Source organism: Artemia franciscana, chromosome 13 (genome assembly GCF_032884065.1).
Source record: "Artemia franciscana chromosome 13, ASM3288406v1, whole genome shotgun sequence".
NCBI classification, from domain to species: domain Eukaryota; kingdom Metazoa; phylum Arthropoda; class Branchiopoda; order Anostraca; family Artemiidae; genus Artemia; species Artemia franciscana.
In genome coordinates this window covers 28,968,158-28,990,302 of record NC_088875.1, presented here as the reverse complement: position 1 = coordinate 28,990,302, position 22,145 = coordinate 28,968,158, and the positions used below count along the sequence as shown (strand labels likewise).

Here is a 22,145-nt window from a genome sequence, read left to right as displayed (position 1 = left end):
CTCACCCACGCAACTCAAAACAGAAAATAAACTGGTACTTTGAACGTGTATAATTATACCAACTACCTTTAGAGTTGCACTATTTTTTGCCCAATTAGGATTATACTTTATTTTCTAAGTGGGCTGTTTTCTCTGAAGTTATGGGATTCATTGTCACTCTTACACTTATTGTAGGAAGTTAAATAATAATCAGCTGAAGCAACAGTGGTCTAAGTGTTAGGGAGGAGGCAGAATTTACGGGACGAGATATGGGTGTATTCATGATAAAATAATGAAATCACGGTGCTTTAAGAGGGAGGTGTCTTTGCCTTCGGTAATGCCTAATGAGCATACTAGCAAAAATTGATTTCTCCTTCTACATTTGATTGTAAGCGTTTGCTAAAGTGCGGTGCTCTTTTGTCGTCGTCCTTGGGTAAAACCGCAATAAATAAAGAACAATTAGTTTTATGTTAATTTGCCTAGCCAAAACCGAAGAGATCTTAAAATGTATGGTTGTTCATGCCTAAGGGTGCTATACAGTTGACTCTCAGATGCATATGCACCAAATATCCGAAGCCCATGATATAAGGAATATACGGATACTGAAGTTCTTTTTTTTCCTATAAGAAGTCTGCGCTTTGTTCCAATTCTTTACTAGGTTGCAACACACGATAGATACAAGCTTCATTTTCTTACTTAGACCCAAATTTAACTCGATCTGTGGTATATTGTTCTTTTAAAAACGTTGCAAACACAAGCTGAGGCGACTTTACTTTGTCTAAAATCATAGCATCAGTTATTTGTGTTCAATGCATTTGATGGTGACAACAGTTTGATTCTGTGTATCTCTGTGATATCCCCGTAGACACTTCTTGCTAATAAGTGCGTAGTTACGTCATTGCGCTGCATTAATAATTGTGTTGTATAACACTTGCATGAACCCATATATTCCTACCCTGGTATATATCGAAGAGATAGAAAATTACACCAATTATCACGCAGATGTTACTTCTTGTCCCTGAAGAAGAACAGGCTTTAAAATTTTTGATTCCAAGTCGCACTACGTGATAAATTTGCAAACGGTTTTTCGTATGCTCAAATGTTTATCACAAACCAATTAATTAACACTTTGCAGTATTATTCAAGTGCCTTCGTTTGAAGAAGAAAGCGCTTGTCGATTCTTGCTTACAAATCACCCACAATGATAAAATTCCCGTACTATGAAACTTTGAAGCCTACTGGAACGTACTTGTTAACGGTTTTTATTATTTCTTGATCGTAGTCTCCTTTGTTTAAGTACCCTACTAACAAATCTGACGTAAATCCATTTATTTTCGAGCGGAAGAAAGATAGGGTTCGAAAGTACTCTGCGCCTCTGAAAATCATGATTGTCATGCCCTAGTTGCCCAAGGCATTGCTCATAAGTTTCAAGCCCAGTATATGGTAGGTCCGCCTGTCTTGCTGCTGAAAATTTAGTGGTGGTTCCGAATTTCGATGGGCCCACTTCGTGTCTCCAGCTCTACAGATTGAAAACCCTTAAGGTGCACCATCACTACTTTTGTGCTAACAAGCTGATGGAGAAAGTTAGGGGGCGATTTTTGTGGAAGCAGGGACTCGCCCAGTTTGTGCCTCCAACTTTGGTCCTTTTATTATAGAGATTAATTAAAAAAACTTTCCGAAAAAGAAGTTTTTTAAACAAAAGTAAAGGCCAAATTAAGATCAGAAGAAATAGAAATCTACAATAATTCAAAACGATCAGAAATTACTAATAAAGAATAAATGAAACCCAAAACGAACAGAAATGAAATAATAGAAATTAAATAAACAAACATACACCAGGGACTAATCTAATTGAATAAATACATTTTAAAACGAGTGATCTAGTATGCAAATCCAGCTTGAAACGAACAAAAATCACTACAAAATTAGAGTCTGGTTTCGCCTCCTTCTCTCACTGTAAAAGTCTAAAACCTACTGCGTCATTGGCACTTTACTGCAAACTATATGGTTCTTAACAGTCTGGGAAAGTAAAAATAAAATCAAACTAAATGTTTGATATATAATGCAATTAATTATTGATAGATCATCAATTCAAGATTTTATTTCTCTGTAATTTTATTTCATTTTCAATGCTGTAATAGCTGGAAAAGAAAATATTTGTAATATAATTCTTTTTCAGTGAAGCACCATTGACGCAGTAGGTTGTAGACTTTTACACTTAGGGAAGGGGGCAGTATCCAAACTTTTGTTTGTAGTGAAGCTATATTTGTCTTGAACAGTCTTGGAAAGAACTAATAAAGTTGAACTTGAAACATTTGGTATATAATGATATTAATTGCTGAAAGCTCATCAGTTATAAATTTGATTTTACTGTTATTTTGTGTTTATTTTCAATGTTGTAATAAGTACAATAAAATTTGGTTATATAATTCGTTTTCAGTAACGCGCTAATGACAGAGTCGGTTTTAGACTTTTACTGTGAGAGAAGGAGGCAAAACCCAAACTCTTATTTGTAGTGATTTTTGTTCGTTTCAAGCTTGATTTGAATGTTCTATTTAAGTTTGACTCGTTTTAAAATGTGTTTATTCATTCATATTAGTCTTTACTGTATGTTTGTTTGCTATGATTGTTTATTTAATTTTCCTCGTTTTGGGGTCCATTTGTTCTTTGATAGTAATTTGTGGTCGTTTTGAGTGTGAGTTATTGTAGGTTTCTATTTCTTCTGATCTAAAGTTTAATACGGCCTTTACTTTTCTTTAAAAAAAGTCTTTTTCGGAAAGTCTTTCTTTTAAATTAGTTTTTATCGTTTTTGACTGCCGAAGTTTCAAAATTCGCTATTTCAAAACATTTATTTATTCCAAAATAATTTAACAGTCTTGACAAGAATTGATAAAATTAAACTGAATTTTTTATATATAATGATATTGATTGTTGAAAGCTCGCCAGCTGAAGATTTTGTTTCACTCAGAGCCGGATTTAAAGCTTTGAAACCTCTAGGCCCAAGTTTTTGCCGCTCCATTTTTGCAAGATTTTCGGGGCAACCCCAAACTTCGGGAATGGTGACAGCCACAGGGCCTATTGGTAAATCCTGGTCTAGTTTCATTGCAATTTTCATTTTATTTTCAAGGTTTGTAATAAGTACAAAAGAAAGTATTTGTAACATAGTTTGTTTTAGTAAAGTAAGCCTTATGCTTTTACTGCTAGGGAAAGGGGGAGCAGCCAAACTTTTGTTTGTGGTGAAGATTATAGGTGTCTTGAACAGTTTTGGAAAGACCTAATGAAATTAAACTGTGTTTTCATGATTAATGGAATAAAATATCACCAATAATCTTTTTTTGACTGGGAGGGGTGGGGCTATGGAGGGAGGGCCAGGAACCAGCTCTTAATTTTTGGAATAAAATGTCGTTGATAGTTTTTTTGGAGGGGGCAGGGGTCGGGCCATGGATGAAGGGCCAGTGGTCAGCTTCCATGATTTATCACCCATAATTTTTTGAGGGAGGGAGGGTGGGAGGGGAATCTAGCCATGGAGGACCAGGGGTCAATTCCCTTAAGTTTTGGAATAAAATATTGTTAATAAGGTGCTTTTCTGGGGTGGAATGTCAGGCCATGGAGGGCCAGGGGTGAGTTGCCATAATTTTGGAATAAAATATCGTATTACGGAGGGGAGGGAGGGGTCGGACAATGCAAAAAAGGTCAAGGGTCAGCTTCCTTGAGTTTTGGAACAAATATTGTTCGTAAGTTTTTCGAGTTGGGGTGGGGGTTGGGCTTATCTGATCTTGGAACTATTTTCTAAACCCTCGCATAAGAACCTTATATGCCACTAGGGCGTAATGTACAACGCTTGTTCTCCGGCTGTGGGGTTTTTGTTGACCCTGGAGTGTTTGTTATCTGATCTTTTGACTTATTTAGACAAAATAGTTATATCAAAAATTCGATCAGACGGATTTGGGGCAAAGAGGGCTGGGGGCTAGTTGCCTTCAGGTCCCTTTTGACTTTTAAAAAGAAAACTAGAACTTTCAATCTCCAATCAGATTAGCCACCACTGAAGCTTATACGACCACCCCTTATATAAAAACCCCGTTTACCCCCAATGTATAATTTACAACACTTGCCCCTCTGGGATTTGTGGCAATCTCGGGTTTTGTTATTTTATTTTTAAACTATTTTGAACAAAATAGTTGTCTCAAATTTTGATCAGATGCATTTGGGAAAAAATAATCTTGGGGGGGGGGGCTAGTTGCCTTCCGATCACTTTTGACTCTTAAAAAGGGCTGTGGAATTTCCATTTTACAATCTAATGAGCCCCTTTCAAATTTTATTCTACCATCTCTTCCATAAAAACCTTATATGCCCCCGGGGCATAATTTACAACACCCCCCGGGTTCTGTGGGCTTTGTTATGCCTGGATTTTTTGTTTTATGATTTTTGGTCTATTTTCAACAAAATGGTTATATGAAAAACTCTGGTTGGACGCATTTGGGGAAAAGAGGGCTGGAGAGGGGGAGGGGGCTAGATCCCACCGGATCACTTTTGACACTTTAAGGGAACTAGAACTTTGAATTTCAAATCAATTAGGCCTCCTTCGAAGTTTATACGAACACCTTTTCCATAAAAACCTTATATGTCCTCAAAACACAATTCACAACCCTTAGTTCCCCTGGGCTCGGGAGGAGGTATGTTGACCCCTTAGTTTTGTTGTCTGATCTTTGGACTATTTCAAAGAAAATAGTTATCTCAAATTGATTGGATACATTTAAGGAAAAGAGGATGTAGGGGAGGGGATGCCTTCCGATCACTTTTGACTCTTAAAATACAATTTCCAATCAAATGAGCTACCTCTAAAGTTCACCCCACTTACCTTTCAGCTTAAAAGTTGGCTGGGGTGGGGTGGAGGTGTTGTCGGGCAATTCGTATTACAATTCTAAGTTCCCTTGCTTTTCCAATAGGCGTACTCTTTTCTCTGTCCTTTTTTCTTTTGAAGTTAGTCTTTGAAAATGGTTGTACTTAAGCATAATCTTGTTGTTTAGTCTGTGCGTTTCAAAAGGAATTTGTAGCTTGTGTTTATATTGCCTTTGCCTAAAGATTTCTTTTTGAATTTGGGCTGCTTCTTTTCTTTAGTTATGGTTCTTCGTCTTTAAAAATGAACTAAAAAAAAAGAATTGTTTTTATTTATAAAAAAGTGACGTATCAAAAACTATGCCCAGATGGTTTAGCCTGAAAAGGACAAAATATAACACTAATAAGAATAATTTAATTAGAATGAGGACAGGGGAAGATGACCTTTTCTTAAGTATCAGACAATTCCCCTAAACTTTGGGCAATGGTAGCTTATTCCTAGGATACATGAAAAGGTAATGCAGATTTTTATTTCAAAAAAATTTTCATAAGCAATAAGTGCCTAATTCTCCTTTTTGTCGATGAATATGTTAGTGCTGAACAAACACGGTTAAAACTAAATTATCAAACTACATTCTACATATTTTTGGGTTGTTAATTTTCTGCCATTTTACGCTTTTAATGTTTCAACGTAAGACGACACCCCTGCTATAAGTCGTTTTCCGAGATTCAGCTATATCCATCTACTGAATCGTGTTTTTTGAAATTTACTTTACATTCTTCTTTAGAATGGGAATACCTTGAAGACCTGCGAAAATATGTGAAACCTTTTTGTTTTAAGCAAGTTCATATTATTCTCTAATAACAAGTCTTAGTAATATCATAATTTTGGGTTAGATCTGAAACTAATAAATCCAATTCTATAAGTATATTGTTCTTTTAGTGCAATTAACAGTTGTAGTCTTGTAAAGGTCACATGTTTCAAGGGACCATCAACCTTAAGAACAAGAAGTCTTATTAAAAAAATAAATTCATTTATAGAAACATTATGTTCAAATTAATGTAAGCATAACTTATAGGAGTGATCAGAAGCCGGATTTATCGAGCAAAGTGAATCGAGTTTGCTCTAGTAATGCCCCGCAGTTGGTAAAAGCTGGGAAGGTATTTGTGAGGCTTCAATCCGATCTTTTTGAAGCAGATAGAGAAGCTGGAGAGGATACAAATCTTATGCAAGAACAAGATTTTCGCGGCCAGTATATCGAAAAGCACTTTGCTCTGAGGTAAGATTCTTTTTTTCGTTCTTCTTCTTCATTTCACAGGGTTAAAAATTGGAAGTAGTTCTGCAGAAACATAAAACCCAAATCTGTTGTTCTTCAAGGAAACACAAATTTAAATCAAATAAAGATATCGAAATGAAGTTTAATATAAATTATCAAATGGTTTCAATTCTTTTTATGGAATTCATTCGAGAGAAGAAGGTAAATGTTTAATATTTTTAAAACTTGACATTCGAGGAAGGTTATGACCAACAATTAATACTTGAGGTAAATCCATTAAAAAACAAATTTTTTTGAGGGCTGGGCGCTCTTTGAATAATTGCGTCCATTTGACTGTCCACTAATAAATTTAACCACCGACTGGCAAACTTGGCCATTAGCCCAGGGCCAATGGTATTTGGGGATCATTGACGGGAATTTATTGAATCGTATAAATATCAGCCATTAAACACTGAAACAGACCACTATTTAAATAAATTTGTTCTGAGCCGACCCAGAACTGGCCCAGTTCTGAACCTAGCTTAGGACCCATAAGTACTTAACATGGGTGGAATAAGAAGTAATGAATCTCCCCCTCCAGTGGATGGAACCGTATAAGCCATGTACAAGTGAGTATGCCGTACCCAGCACAAACTCATGACTTCCAAAAATCTTGTTTTGGGTTTCTAGATTTTGTAAGTTGGCTCATAGTTTTTTCCTTCCCTGAAAGTTATTTTGAAGCCAAGATTTATTTTGATTTCTGTTTAGTTGAAGTTAAAAAGGGCGAAATATTTTTGTTATAGAAACCTTCTCTAAAGTTGCAGTTAATGTGCTTGTATACCGAAACCTTTACTTTGTATTAAACCATGAAGCATGAAGGCGTCTTCATTCTTTTGACATTTTTTAATTGTCTAGTTGCTTCTTTTATCTGCTTAAAGACAAGATGCAACATTATGAATCTATTGGCACATTTTTGGACAATTGTGCGAACTTCAACACTATCGGAACTTTAGTTTAAGGAAGGTTTCTCTTTTAATTAAAACAAACAAGATGCGTGCTTCTCAATAAATTTTTTTAGAAAGTTGATTTCTACTCTACTTAGAAAGTTAATGAGAACTCCTCTGCTCAATAAAAATTAAGTAGAAATCTCCCCTTTTTCAGGCTCTTGAATATGGGGAGGTAAGTAAAAACCGGCTTTTAGTAAAGTGAAAACTATTTGCTTTGTAGTCTACAGCGGCGTTAATTTATGGAAAATAGGTAAGGGAAGGGCTGGAAGGGAACATCTAAAATCAAGGGAAGGGGAATCTGGTAGAGAGATCCTACCCACAGTTGACGGCTTTGGTAGTCTAATATAGAATTAAAACTTTTCAATTAAAACTTTTATTTTCATTTAAACTTTTCAATAGAATTAAAACTTTTTCAACAAGAATTGTATCAATTTTGATTGATACAAATATAATTTTCGAATAAATGCTGTTTACATATGTTGTCAACTGAAAGAAAGAAACATTTGGACGCACATCCAAAAAATTACAGTTCCTAAAGCTAGATCCGCTGAAAAAATTAAAATAAAATTGCCAATGTAAAGTACTTCGTCGTGTACCATCTTCAGAGGATAAGGGCATCGTAAGAGACAACAAAATGTCACTCTTTATAATCATGGAGTTTACTTTTGCTGCTGCTATGTTGCAATAAGCTTCGTTCCTATATTATTTTTTCTGTCTCATATATACAATGGCAATGAACGTGTAAGGACTTCGTTGAGGCCCAAAACCCCCTGACCCTCATCATTGTTTCAGCTCGGGCTGGGAAGACTTTTGAAGTTTGAAGTGATTTTTGCTGTTCATTATGTTTCAAAATTTGCAGTCAGGATCAAAATCCTGTAACTGTGCACTAGTGCGAAGAAATTGGAGCAAAAATGTGGAAAAAGAACGTACGCCTTAAACAGGATGTATACCTGTTTTTGCTTATCGATAAAGATCAGCGGGAAAACGGACGATGTGCTGATGACGATAAAATACACCGTTTATGGCAAGTGCTCTGCGATAAAGACTATAATTTATTTCTTTTTTAATGTTACTCTTTGCTGCTATTTAAGGTTTTTTTGGCAATAATGCTTTGGAGCAGCACTATTTCCTTCGTTGATCTTTTTTTTTTTTACTATCAGCGGTCTCTACCCGTAAACGATAAATGAAACTATCCTAAAATTGGGAGTAAACTTTTTCAGAATCTCGTCATTTATTTAAGACTCGTGTAGAATTACTACTGCTACTACTACTAATAACTCGCCGCAGCACCAAGCCGCCTGAGGCCAACACAGCTGCGCACGCTCCTTCATCCCAATCTATTAGCAGTGACGCCATAAGGCTTTTTACGACGCCCATGGCCGCTACTTTTTTCTTCCTATGAGTTTAGGTGACGAAGAAGGTTTAACGGTGTCTCCCTCAGGGCAAGACGCAGGTGCATGTTACCTCATAGGGAATATTTTCTTCAAGTTGTAGGTGTTAATTACCTAACAGGGATAGTTTACTTCGACTGTTATGTAATAGGGTTTGGTTGTTACACCATATTTTTTTTATTGTTTCGTAATAGAACGTGTTAAGAGTCGACTAGTCAAGTGGGAGAGTTTTATCGAGACAATTTTATTCAGGACATTTTTTCAAGACGTTTGAAGACGCTTTTTAAGACGTTTTTTCTTCAAGAAGTTTTTTGACACTTCTTACGTAATAGGGAATGTTTACAAGTGTTAAGGATGACGCATTCACACGCTGTTTCTTCAGTGCCCATGGGGAATTCCCGCTTTTAGCTGAGGAGGATTTAATTTTCTTTCGAGGCGTTTTTAGCAGGGAAACTTGATTATCTGAAGATTTTTTGTCTGCATTAGGATTCTAATATAAGACCAGAGATTCGCCCAATGACTTGACATGAGCCTTAACCATCTGGACCAGCAAACTATGCGTAATGTTTTGATTCGGGTAATACATTTTACATGATAACCTATTGGACGCAAGGAGAATCCTCTGTTCGAGCATACTAGAATGATTAAATGAACTACATGCTCCCATATGGCTGGCTGCAATTACTGTCATGCATGGGGGAAAATCGATGACTAGAAATTGCTTACGTTTGATATACACCTTCATGTTAAGTATTGCTTTAGAGAGTGTTATCAGATAATATCGAGGCTTGTTGATGACGCAATTTTTTAGTAATAGAGTATTTTGCTCTATCGGAACTTGAATGTGCTATCAGAGATGAAATAAAAGCAAGTGTATCATTATTGTTAGAATATGGTACACCTTCATACGTGATCAAAAGTATTCCTTTTCCTTTTCACTGCACATAATTTAGCACAACAAATTAAAACACAACAAACGATAAAACAAAACGTGAAAAAAGCCTATAAAGGATAAAATATAAGCAAAAAGAACCGTCAATTAAAGAAAGATGGTAACCCTAGCAATCAATACCAGAGGGGAGAGCTGATAAAAGTGATAAATTTAAGCCATACTAAGAGTTATTTCCGAGAAATATTAATGAGAATACATCGCTTCTATTGTTCTGTTAGACGCGCCTACTAGAAAAAGAGACGATATTGCATTCGCTTATTTCTGTGAGGTCTTAATGGAAATACTACGTTCCTTTGAGCCAAGACTATGCGTATTCACGCCACCATGACAATATGTAGTTGGCACACCCCCTAGCAACCAATTCCAGATGGAGGTGTTGTTAGAGATAAATATAAACCTTATTAAGAGTTAATTCTGAGAGGTCTGAATTCAAATGTCTCATTTCTTTGACTGGGTGTTTGATTTCAGTCCCCCCACCAGCCGAAAAATTCTTTTAACATATCCCACCTTAACTTTAAGCTGTAGAACATGTTTGTCCAAGCAGTATTCCCAAGACATTTTCCAAGTATTTTCTTTTAAAGAATCATGCGTTAAGTCCATTGGTTTACGTTCTCGAACGCCAACCCTCCGTGATACAGTATGTCAGTTCACACCACCGTGTCACACTATTACTGGCCCTCTTGGCACCCTTTGGCACCCTCTCATCATTCATATGACATTTTCCAGATATTTTCAAGATCAATTCATGCATTAAATCCAACGATTCGTGTTTTCGCAGTGCCATCCTCCGTGATACTCCATGTCAATTCACGCCAAAATGCCACACTATGACTGGGCTCTCTGGCACCCCCTAACATCTCCTTATCATTCCTAAGACATTTTCCAGATATTTTCTTGTTAAAAATCATTCACCGAATTCAATTGTTCATGTTTTCGCAAGCCACCCCAACGTGATACATCATGTCAATTCACACCACTGTACCACACCATTACTCACCCTGGCACCCTCTGGCACCCCCTTGCCATTCATTTGACACTTGCAGATATTTTCTTGTTTAAAATTGTACTTCAAATCCACTGTTTCATGTTTTCGTAACCCACTCCCAACGTGATATACCTTGTCAATTCACGCCACCGTGCCACACTATGACTGGGACCTCTGGCACCCTCTAGCACCCCTCATCATTCCTAAGACATTTTACCGATAATTTCTTGATAAAAATCATGCATTAAATCCATTGTTTCATGTTATTGCAAGGCACCCTCTAGTGCTCATTATCATATCCAGGGGTTTTTGACCTTTTTACCCACAAAAATAACTTTATAAACTAATAATGACTATTGTTTTATTTGGGCAGCGGAAACATGCCATTTTACTATTAGATTGCAACGTTCCATGACAACTCCCAGTCTTTGACACTCAATGGCTAGCATATGGCACCCACAGGCATGCATTGTCACACCTAAAGCATTTTCAGACCTTTTCCTACAAAAATAACCGTTTGCACTAGAAACGATCATTTGAATTTAAAGTAAAATTCCAACAGCGTTTCTTGTAACGACTCATAGCAATCGACACCCGCAAGGCACACAATGACTAGCATATGGCACCCTCTGACATGTATTATCACACCTAAAATATTTTCAGACATTTTCCTACAAAAATAAGTGACTTCACTAGAATCGAATATTCAAACTTAAAGGAAAGTTCCGAATAACGTTTCTTCTGATGACTCCTTGCAATCGACACCAGCGTGGCACACTGTTTGTGGATTTTCTGCGTAAAACTTGTTGCAGGTTGATTTTTCTTCATGAAGATAGTTCCAGGTTGATTTTTCTTTGTGAAACTTGTTGCATATGGATTATTTCTTCAAGAAATTTAAAGTATCATGATTTATGTCTAGGAGAAACTTGTTATAATTTTATTTCTTCTTCATGAAATTTTTTGCATGTTGATTTTCCTGTTCGTGAAACTTGTTTCTTATTGTGGATTTTTTCTTCAAGAAACTTAATTTATCTTGATTTATTTCACGAGCAAAAATCAGGATGTATCAGGATGCTATAAATAAAATAGCAACATACAACAGGTTTCATGAAGAAAAATATCAAGATAAACTAAGTTTTGTTATCTAAAATCAGCCCACAACAAGTTCCACGAACAAAACCGGTGTCACAAGAAGAAAATTCAATGTACATGTTACAGAAGGAGAAAAATCAATTTACAAGTGTAACGAAGAAAAAATTTACGAGCAAGAAGTTCAATGAAGAAGAAGTAAAAATATAGCAAGTTTCTCGAAGATTTAAATCAAGACATATTAAATTTCTTGAAGAAATGATCCGTATGCAACCAGTTTCACGAACGAAAATCAGCATGCATGCTTCATGAAGAAAATACCAACGTACAAAAAGTTCCACTAAGAAAAATATCATGAAAGAATAAATTTCACAAAAGAATAAATTAACATACAACAGGCTTCACAAATAAAATTATCAAGATGTAAGTTTCACGAACAGAAATCAGCACGCAAGAGGTTCCACGAACAAAATCGGTTTCACGAGGAGAAAAATCAGTGTACAAGTTTCACGAAGAAACAATTCACATACAACAAGTTTCACGAAGAAAACTCAACCTGGAAAAAGTTTCAAGAAGAAAAAGTCAACATACATTATGTTTTACGAACAGTAAATCAGCATGCAACAAGTTTCACGAAAAAAAAAACAACATGCAACATGTTTCACGAAAAAAAATATCAAGGTAAATTAAGTTTCACGAACAAAAATCAGCACACAACAAGTTCCACGAACAAAACCGGTTTCACGAGGAGAAAACTCAATGTACAAGTTTCTCGAAGAAAAAGTCAACATACGGCGTGCCACGCTGGCCTCAATTGCTAGGAGTCATCAGAAAAAAACGCTATTTTTTTAAATTTCAAGGGAATTTTCTTTAAAGTTTAAATGTTCGATTCTGGTGAAAACGGTTATTTTTGTTCGAAAATGTCTAAAAATGCTTCAGGTGTGATAATGCATGCAAGAGGGTGCCATATGCTAGCCATTGTGTGTCGTGCTGGCGTCAATTACTAGGAGTAATCAGAAGAAACGCTGTTGGGAATTTTACTTTAAGTTTAAATTATCCTCTCTAGTGTAAGCCTTTATTTTTGTAGTAAAATGTCTGAAAATCCTTTAGGTGTGATAATGCATGTAAGTGGGTGCCTTATTCTAGCCATCGAGTGCCACAGACTACGTATTGTCATGTAACGTTGTAATCTATCAATGCCATAGCAAATTCCCCCTGTTCAAATAATCAATTAAATTCCTCCGGTTTTTTCGGTTATTTATAAAGGCAACTAGAACTTTTAAAATTTTAATTTTAAGCGAACGTTTTCATTAGTGGAGGATATACGTAGCTTGAGAATTAACTTACGTAGCGAACTTTTATATTCTTATGTTTTTGATTATGTGTATGAGGGAGTTTGTCCCCTCGTTAATACCTCGCTCTTCGCACTAAATCTTAAGTTTTGTCCCAATTCTTTGGGAATGACCCCTGAATCAGAAAGGCCGTAGAATAAATAGTTGAAATTACTAAAAATAATTTAGCATAAAGAGCGAAGTATTTATCTCCTTCTAAATACCTCGCTCTTTATACTAATGTATTTTTAGAACCCCTCATATGCGAAATAATCTCTGTTCGTTTTTATTTGATGACAATGAGTGCCAGAAGGTGTCATAGTGTGGCACAGTGACGTTAATTGACATGGTGTATCACGTCGAGGGTAGCTTGTGAATTCATGAACCAATGGATTTAATGCATGATTTTTAACCAGAAAATGTCTTCGGAATGATGAGGGATGGCAGAATGTGCCAGAGGGCCCAGTCATAGTTTGGCACTGTGGTGTTAATTGACGCGTTGCATAACGTTGAGGGTGGCTAGTGGAAACATGAACCATTGGATTGTTATCATGATTTTTTACAAGAAAAAATCTGGAAAATGGCTTAGGAATGATGAGGGGGTGCTAGAGGGTGCCAGAGGTTCCCGTCAAAATATGGCATGAGGGCGTGAATTGACATGGTGCATCGCGGAGGATCGAGTTGTGAAAACACGAACCGTTGGACTTAATGCATGATTTTATCATGAAAATATCTGGAAAATGTTTAAGGAATGATAAGGGGGTACCAGAGGGGCCAATGGTAGTTTTACACAGTGGTGTGAATTGACTTGGTGTATTACGGAGGGTTGGCTTGCGAAAACGTGAACCATTGGATTTAATGTATGATTTTTTAACAGGAAAATACCTTAAATGTACCCTAAAATGTCTTAGGAATAATGAGGGGTGCTAGAGGGTGCCAAAGGGCCAATAATAGTGTGACACAGTGGTGTGAATTGACGTGGCGTTTCGCCGAGGGTTAGCTTGCGAAAACGTGAACCAATGGATTTCATGCATGATTTTTAACAAGAAAATATCTGGAAAGTGTCTAAAGAAGGACGAGGGGATGCTTTAGGGAGTCAGAGGGCTTGTAAAAGTGTGGCAGGGTGGCGTGGATTGACACCGTGTATAACGGAAGGATGGTTTGCGAAAACATGAACCAATGGATTTAAGGCATGATTTTTAACAAGAAAATATCTGGGAAATATATTAGGAATGACGAGGAGTGCTAGAGGGTGTCAGAGGACCCAGTCCTCGTGTGGCACGGTGGTGGGAATTGAGATGGTTTATCAGTTTGGGGATGGCTTGCAAGAACATGAACCAATGGATTTAAGCATGATTTTTAACAAGAAAATATCTTGGGAATGATAATCTGTATCACTGGGATGCCATTGGCCAGCCACATATTGCCACAATGGCGTGAATTGCTTGGACTAAATGTACTACAGCTTAAAATTAAGATGGGAGGTGTTAAAAGACGTAACACCCAGTCAAAGAAATGAGGCATTAACATTGACTTATCAGAAATAACTCTTAAGAAGGTATACATATATCTCTAATAATGACCACCCCCTCTGGAATTGGTTGCTAGGGGTGGGCCAACCCCATTGTCACGTTAGCGTGAATATGCATGTTCGTGGCTCAAAGAAACTTGGTATTTTCATTGAGACCTCTCAGAAATAAGAGAATGCGTGAATGTGTCTCTTTTTCTTGCAGGTGCATCTAATAGAGCAATAGAAACGATGCATTTTCATAAAGATCTCTCAGAAATATCTCTTAATATGGCTTAAATTTATCTCTAATATCAGCCCTCCCTACTTAGATTGATTGCCAGGATTCCCACATTTCTTTAATTCATGGTTCTTTTTGCTTATATTTTATCCTTTATAAGCTTTGTTCACGTTTGTTTTATCGTTTGTTGTGTTTTATTTGCTTGCTTTGTGTTTTAATAATGTTTGTAAATATGTTTTATTGATAAAACTTGTATGTACAAATGCCTTAATTCTTTAGATTACTTGTTCCGGGATAAAACTTCAATACATTTCACTTTCGCAATTTAAGCTCTTGTTGTCTGTGTCCATAGGTGTGCTCGTTCAAGATTGCCTCTAATTTAAGTGCTAAATTCAGTGTAGTGTAAAGGAAAAGAAAGACCTTTGATTATGTATGAAGGTGTACCATATTCTAACCATAATGTTATTCTCGCTTTTATTTCATCGCTGATAGCACATTCAAATTCTAATTGAGTAAAAGACTTACTAAAAAAAATTCATAATGAGCAAGCCCAATATTATGATAACACTCTCTAAAGCATTACTTAACATGCAGGTGCATATTAGATGTAAGCAATTTCTAGTAATCGATTTTCCCCTCAGCATGTCAAATATTGCAGCCATATGGAAACACGCAGTTCATTTAATCATTCTATTATGCGCGAACAGGGGATTCTCCTTGCGTGCAATAGGTTATCATGCAGAATGTACTACCCGAATCAAAATATTATGAATAGTTTGCTGGTCTAGATGGTTAAGGCTCATTTTTCTGGAAAATATCTAGTAAATCTTCATCCGCTTTTGAGTGCGCCCATGCTTCAGAGCCATATTTGACCACCGTCATCACTGTACCTTCCAATGTTCTAGTCTTGGTTTGCAGACTTATCTTCCTATTCTTACGAAGTTTTTTAAGCGTGAAAAAACACCCAGAGCCTTGGCCATTCTATTTTTAACATCTTCACTGCTCCCATCGTCTTTATTAATACTACCAAGGTAAGTGAAGCTTACCTTTCGTTACCCAACGTCACCTTTTCATCTTCAGTTATTCCTAGACTTAGTGACTTAGTCTTCTTAACATTAATTTTCAAACTTATTCTAGCACCCTGAACTCGCAAAACCTCTAAAAGTTCATTCATTTTGCTCAAACTTTCATCTAGGATGCTTAAATCATCAGTATAATTTAAGTCCAGGAGAGTTTGTCATCTCCATTTGATTCCATTTGCCCCCCTAATTTCTTGTCCCAACACCTGCATTAGCGAGCTATTGGAGAGTGGTGGAAAATAAGGCCTAGCGTCCTTTTGTGTCGTTTTGAGCCTGGGTGTGATCCTTTCTGTGTGGGGATTTAAAAGGGGCTAATTTTTGCAATCAGGATATATATCATAAAGGATTGTTGGGTTTGGTCAATACTTGGTGATAAATGAAAGTTGATTTTCTCGACAATTCTTTTTGGGATCCGGACCCGACCTTACCTCAGTGGGTTGAGAGGGTTCTTAGATTTTTGCCAGAAGGCTTATTTAGGTATCAAGAAAACTCATGTGAGGTAACCCTTATTGTCTTTTGGTAGTATAACTGCAGTTTCACATCCGTGGGAGAGAAGGAAGGGGCGTCCCTAAATTTGTTTCATCAGCACATCTACCAGAAGGGAAGGATGGATCCCAACCAAACTTGGTGTGCATTATGATTTAGGCTTATAGCTATAACTTTCTAGGGTTTCAACCTCCGGAGAGAAGAGTTGGGGATAGGGTTCTTTAAAATTTATTTTCATCAGTTTAACGGCTAGATGGGCTTGCAGGATAAAAAAAACCTACCCAGTATCTACAGTTAAGCTTTCGGGCGTTCTTACTTGATCTGATCTTTGCGAGCGAAGGGATACACAATTGTCGTCCACACCCATAAGAGGGACTTATATGGCCTCGTTAGAAGTGATAGGGATTAGGCTACAGGTTATGATTTGTAGCATTAGGGAATTCACATCCAATAGCATATAGGGCATTTGCTACTGGTTATGTGAGTCTTCACATTCGTAAACCAACTGCTTTATTGATGCGTAACCGAAGGAATTATTTCTGGGCAAGGAATTCTTTTTTAAGGATTGACTTCTTTATGAATGGCCCCTAACCGAATGAAATCATCCTTTGGCTCATGTACAGTTTCTTTATTTTTGCTTTTTCCTTTTCAGGTTTAAGGACAATAATTTCACTGCAAAAGCTTTATTTGGGAAGGTGATCGTAGAACGAGCCAGTGCAAGAGGGGCTTCAGATATTGAACAAATTTTCACACTTAATCTACAGAAGGTAATCTTTCTTTTTACCAAATTACGGTTTTCAACGACTAAAAAGAACAATTCGTCAAAAACAAATTAATTAGGTTATGGTACTTTAAAAATGCATTTCCACTAAATTAAAGTTAATTACATGACCCTTTGTTAAGTGTGATGTATATCCTATATATGATTTTTTATTTTCTGTCTTTTTTCCTAAGCCGAAAAGAACGGAAGATCGTAGAAAGTTGAGGGAGGGTTCTCAAACAGTTCTTGGTAACAAACTGTAGTAAGGAGCGACCCAGCTCGATAGTAACCGAAACTAAAAAATATAATTTTGATACCAATAGTTGCATCAAAAGGATCGCATTTTTATGCTGATTTGAAATATACAAGTTTCATCAATTTTAGTCTTACCCTTCAAAAGTTACGAGCCTGAGAAAATTTGCTTCATTTTAGAAAATAGGGGAAATTTTTTGCCAGAAGACAGATCACTGATGCGTGTTTTTTTTTCCAGGGGGGATCGTATCGACCCAGTAATCCTAGAATGTCAAGGAAAGGGCTCATTCTAACCGAGATTGAAAGTTCTAATGCCCTTTTTAAGTGACCAAAAATTGGAGGGCACCTAGGCCCCTCCCACGCTCACTTTTTTTCCCAAAGTCACCGGATCAAAATTCTGAGATAGCCATTTTATTCAGCATAGTCGAAAAACCTAATAACTATGTCTTTGGGGACGACTTAATTCCCCACAGTCCCCGTGGGAGCGGCTGTAAGTTACAAACTTTGACCATTGTTTACATAAAGCAATGGTTATTGGGAAGTGTACAGACGTTTCCAAGGGGACTTTTTCGCGTTGAGGGGAGTCGGTGGAGGGGGTTACATGTGAGGATCTTTCCATGAAGGAATTTATCATGAAGGAAGAGAATCTTTATGAAGGGGCCAAAGGATTTTCTAGCATTATTTAAAAAAAAGAGAAAAAAAGTTTTTTCAGCTGGAAGTAAGGAGCAGCATTAACACCTAAAACGAACAGAAATTATTACGTATATAAGGGGGTTCGTCTCCTCCACAATGCCTCGCTCTTTACACTAAAGTATTTTTAGTAGTTTCAACTATTTATTCTACGGCCTTTGTGATTCAAGGGTCATTCTTGAAGAATTGGGACAAAATTCAAGCTTTAGTGTAAAGAGCGAGGTATTGACGAGGGGGCGAACCCCTCGTTTACGTAATAAAAACACAAATATAGAAGTTCGTTACGTAAGCTATTTCGTAAGTTACATATAGTTATTACTAATAAAAACGTTCATAGAAAAAATAAAAATTTATAGTCGCCTTTTTAAGTAACCGAAAATTGAAGGGCAACTAGGCCTCCTCCCCAACCCCTTATTTTTTATCAAAATCGTCCGATCGAAACTATGAGAAAGCCATTTAGCCAAAAAAATTCATATGCAAATATCGTTTTAGTTATTCATGTGCCGTGAACCAAAATCAAAATATGTATTAATTCAAAAACGTTCAGAAATGAAATTAAAAAAAAAAGAAATAAATTTTTAACTGCAAGTAAGGAGTAACATTAAAACTTAAAAACGAACAGAAATTATTCCGTATATGAAAGGGGTTGTCCCCTTCTTAACGACTTGCTCTTTACGCTTTAGTTTTTATTGTTTTAAAAAGTAGAGTTGTGAGAAAGAGTCAAACTCTAGCTTAAAGAGTGGACAAGGGCCTTGAATTATGCAGATATACCACTTAAAACAAGGGACTTCATAGATAAATTTTAGTAGAAGGATGGACATGCTGTTATGCTCTACTGAAATCAGTATAAAGATTTAGGAAAAATTTCATTGTATCTATGTAATGGCAATCCCTCTCCAATTTCATAAATATAGTAATGTTCTACCTCTTTTGACAGGTTCTATCTAATTCAGTGACCATTTAGGGAGTAGTCTTTAATGATCAGAAAACTATTCTAATTCAAAACATGGTTGTTACGTATTTTGCAAATAATGTTTGATTTCCAGCAAAGATGATATTTAAGGTCTTTGAAGGTACTAAGTCCTTAGTTGTAACTTTAGACTCACAATTTCTTACACAGTTACACGCTCCTTGTATCGTCAGAAAGAACCTGAAACCCTTAGCAGCAAACGGTTTAATACATTTTCCTCTATTTCCGCGTTCTGCTGTAAAATACCTTCCAATTTTGTGTAAAACTTGGGGGCCTACATCCTCCATCCAAAATGCTATGTATTACCCTAGATTTTGGTAGTTTCATAATTAAATCCCTTTTTTCACTTAAAGAATTATGTTCCTTGAATGTTTTTTTTTTATTGTTACTTTTGTGACTGAAGCCTTTATCCTCAAAGGTTGATAAACATTATTCTTTAATTTTTTTCACTCTAGAAATATTCTCCGTTAACAAATACGTTTTTTGGCAGTGTTTTATAGCTTTCGTAGTAAGAGAGAAAACCTGTCTCATAATTATGTTCGCTGTGTAAAACTCGTGCCAAATATTGCGATGCGTAAACTTTTTTTTTGTTTTTGTTTTTCATGGACTTCCCGTATTCGGCTCGGTGCCTTTTCTATCCAATTTGGCACATATTGTAAAAATGGTTCAAGTTATATTTTAGTTTTAATTCTAAAAATGGAGTTAAAAACTAGAGGGGCTAGAGTCACTTGACAAATGGGCAACTATAATTCCACCGACTTTAGGGGTTATACTTCAAATTTTTACTGGTTAAAATTGTTCGACTAATACTCCAACTCTCGGAATAATTTTAATCTAACTCTATTAAAGGAAAAAGCAGAGGGCACAAAGATATTCAGTTTTGAGCCTAATTTTTTGAGTTGCTTTGATGCCAATTTGTTTCTCCATAAAAATCACACTAGAGAAAATTACCAAAGAATTAGATATGTCTGGAAAGTGATTTGACCGTAGTAATTGTGTTTAAGGGGATTCGATACCTTGAAAGATCACCCTTACTCGTCCATTGTAAATGTTTTTAGATTGTGTGATCAAGCTATTCGGAATTGATTGGGTGGTCTTGTCATAACTTGTAGAGCTTGGATAAGAGATCCAAATAAACGATATGAAACTAACATCTGACTACTATTTTCCCCGAAATGATAGAAAAATTATTTAGCGTCTCTCGTTTTGTGCTGGAAATAATAGATGTTCGTTTTGATGAAACATATATCATCAGAAAGTGTAAACTTTTTCGAATAAACGGAGCAGTATTTTCTTTTTAGAGTTCAGTCCCAAAAAATGTCTTGCATGTCTGCTTGGAAAATGTCAAAATCAGTTCAAAAGAAATGTTGTTTGACCATATGCAGCTTTGAGAATTCCCTGTGGTGCTATCCGTTTTGATTGAAAACCTTACCAGCAACAGTTGTTCAATCAAATTTATGTTCAAACCGCAAATCCTCAACAGCTTTCAATGATAGCTGGTCCCCTGGGAGAATCCGCTAATAGACCCTTTATCTTTGAGACGCTCTCTGCCGACGTTGAGGCTGGCAAAATAATTTTTAAGGCATCGAATCCTCTTAATTTTGGTGTGAAGTTTCGGAAACTTACTCGAATGAAATTAGTTAACAGAAAATACCACCCCACATCAAAGTACTTCTTTTCATCGCATAAGTGGTAAACGGCAATTTTGGCTCTTAAGAGGTCATATTGACATTGGATGAAAATGATAAAATAGGCAACAAGTACAAATAACAAAAAGCTGCATAAAATAAGTAACCGACAGCAACATCCTGCCAATGCCCCATGTCCCTGGGCCTTCCAATGGAGTACATAAAACTGAAAGTTTCTCTAGGTTATAATTTGAAAAGTTTCCTTGAGTTGTCGATCACTATCCTAAAATATTTTAAATGGATCTGAGGCACTTTATTTTCCCTTAAAAAAAGAAGAAGAAAAACAACAACAGAAAGCTTCGGAATAATCAAATAGTCTCTTTAGATATTGTACTATCTTCGTTCAAAACTCTTCTACCCCCCTCCCATCTAAAAACGACAGGGTCATTGTTCAGCGATGTATATTATATCATCGTCAAGACGAGATGGGAGCAGAACAGGTAAATGATTAACTTTGATTGGAATCATACGTAGGAATTAGTTTCTGGAATTAGTAATATTGGGGGGATGCAGTCTAAATTTGAAAAACGAAAACGCAAAAAAACTAATTACATGAAAACAACTGGAAATGCTGGAGGAAATTCCTAGAATAGTGAGATGTCGTGAAACGCGGCCTAAAGTCCACTCTCATGCTTGTAAATCTGTCTCATGAGTGCGTAAGTCTGAAAATGGCTCAAGTAGATCGAGGACGCCCGCATAAGATTTTCCAGGGGGGAGGCAGATGCCAGAATAGAAGTGGTGAGTGGGAGACACGGGAATGTATTTTAGGATACTTTTTCTTAGAAACAAGTTTATCTTAAATATATTTAGAAAAAATCTCAAATTAAAGTAGCAACTAAATTTGCATGCAAAATGAAACAAAATTTAGTAAATTTTAAATGACCAGGATTCCTGGCAAATGGGTCAATCCATTTAATCAGCAATATATTCCATTATTAAGCACTTAATCTTACAGAAATATGAGACTCAAACCGAAGTTACAGAAGTTGTGATTACTTCCCAATATTATAACAGGTGCAGACTTGTCTTTATGCAATTTCCTAAGCCTTAGCACATAGGCTACAGAAGGAGTAGAGACTCTCAAAACTCGTCCTGTCTGCATGGATTGCACGTTCTGATTCTATAACGGCCATGTGAAATGTACCTCTTTCGTAACAGAGCAATCCTCCTCGAACTAGAATACATTTTATCTTCAGTCATTTAAAAGAATTACAGAATAATGAAAGAAAAACTGAATTTACAGAATAATGAAAGAAAAACTGAATTTAAACTTACTATCCAGCTGTCAAATTGATCCTCTTTCTCTTGATTGTCCAATGCAACTGAATAAACTGAACTGATTCAAATACAAATTTTATCACAAGAGAATCCTATCAAACAGTGGGTGATAGCGAACTGTAAGTAAGGAGTAACTATCTACTTTAGTTTTGCCCTAGGATGGATGGATGATAGACTATCTATCAACAAGAGAAATGACATTATTTTCACACAATTCTGAAAAAAGGCTTATGCCAGCTTCGCCTCTCGTTCAGACTACCTGTCTTGTCTTTCTCTCCAATTAACCATGGCTTGATGACAACCTGATTTTAATTCAAAAATCAACTGACTCGGTCTTGGCTTTCGGCCTCGACTTTGTTTAACCATAA

At 36.3% G+C, this 22,145-nt stretch overlaps 1 protein-coding gene across 1 annotated transcript in view; it reads left to right on the top strand.

Moving 5' to 3' along the window:
* The window catches only part of LOC136034770 (uncharacterized), a 76,679-nt gene that overhangs the window by 19,996 nt on the left and 34,538 nt on the right, over nucleotides 1-22,145 (top strand). Inside the window, exons 3-4 of the mRNA XM_065716177.1 lie at nucleotides 5,895-6,095; nucleotides 16,792-16,906. Of these exons, the coding sequence (XP_065572249.1) occupies nucleotides 5,895-6,095; nucleotides 16,792-16,906 (316 nt within the window). The remainder of the gene's footprint in view (nucleotides 1-5,894; nucleotides 6,096-16,791; nucleotides 16,907-22,145) is intronic.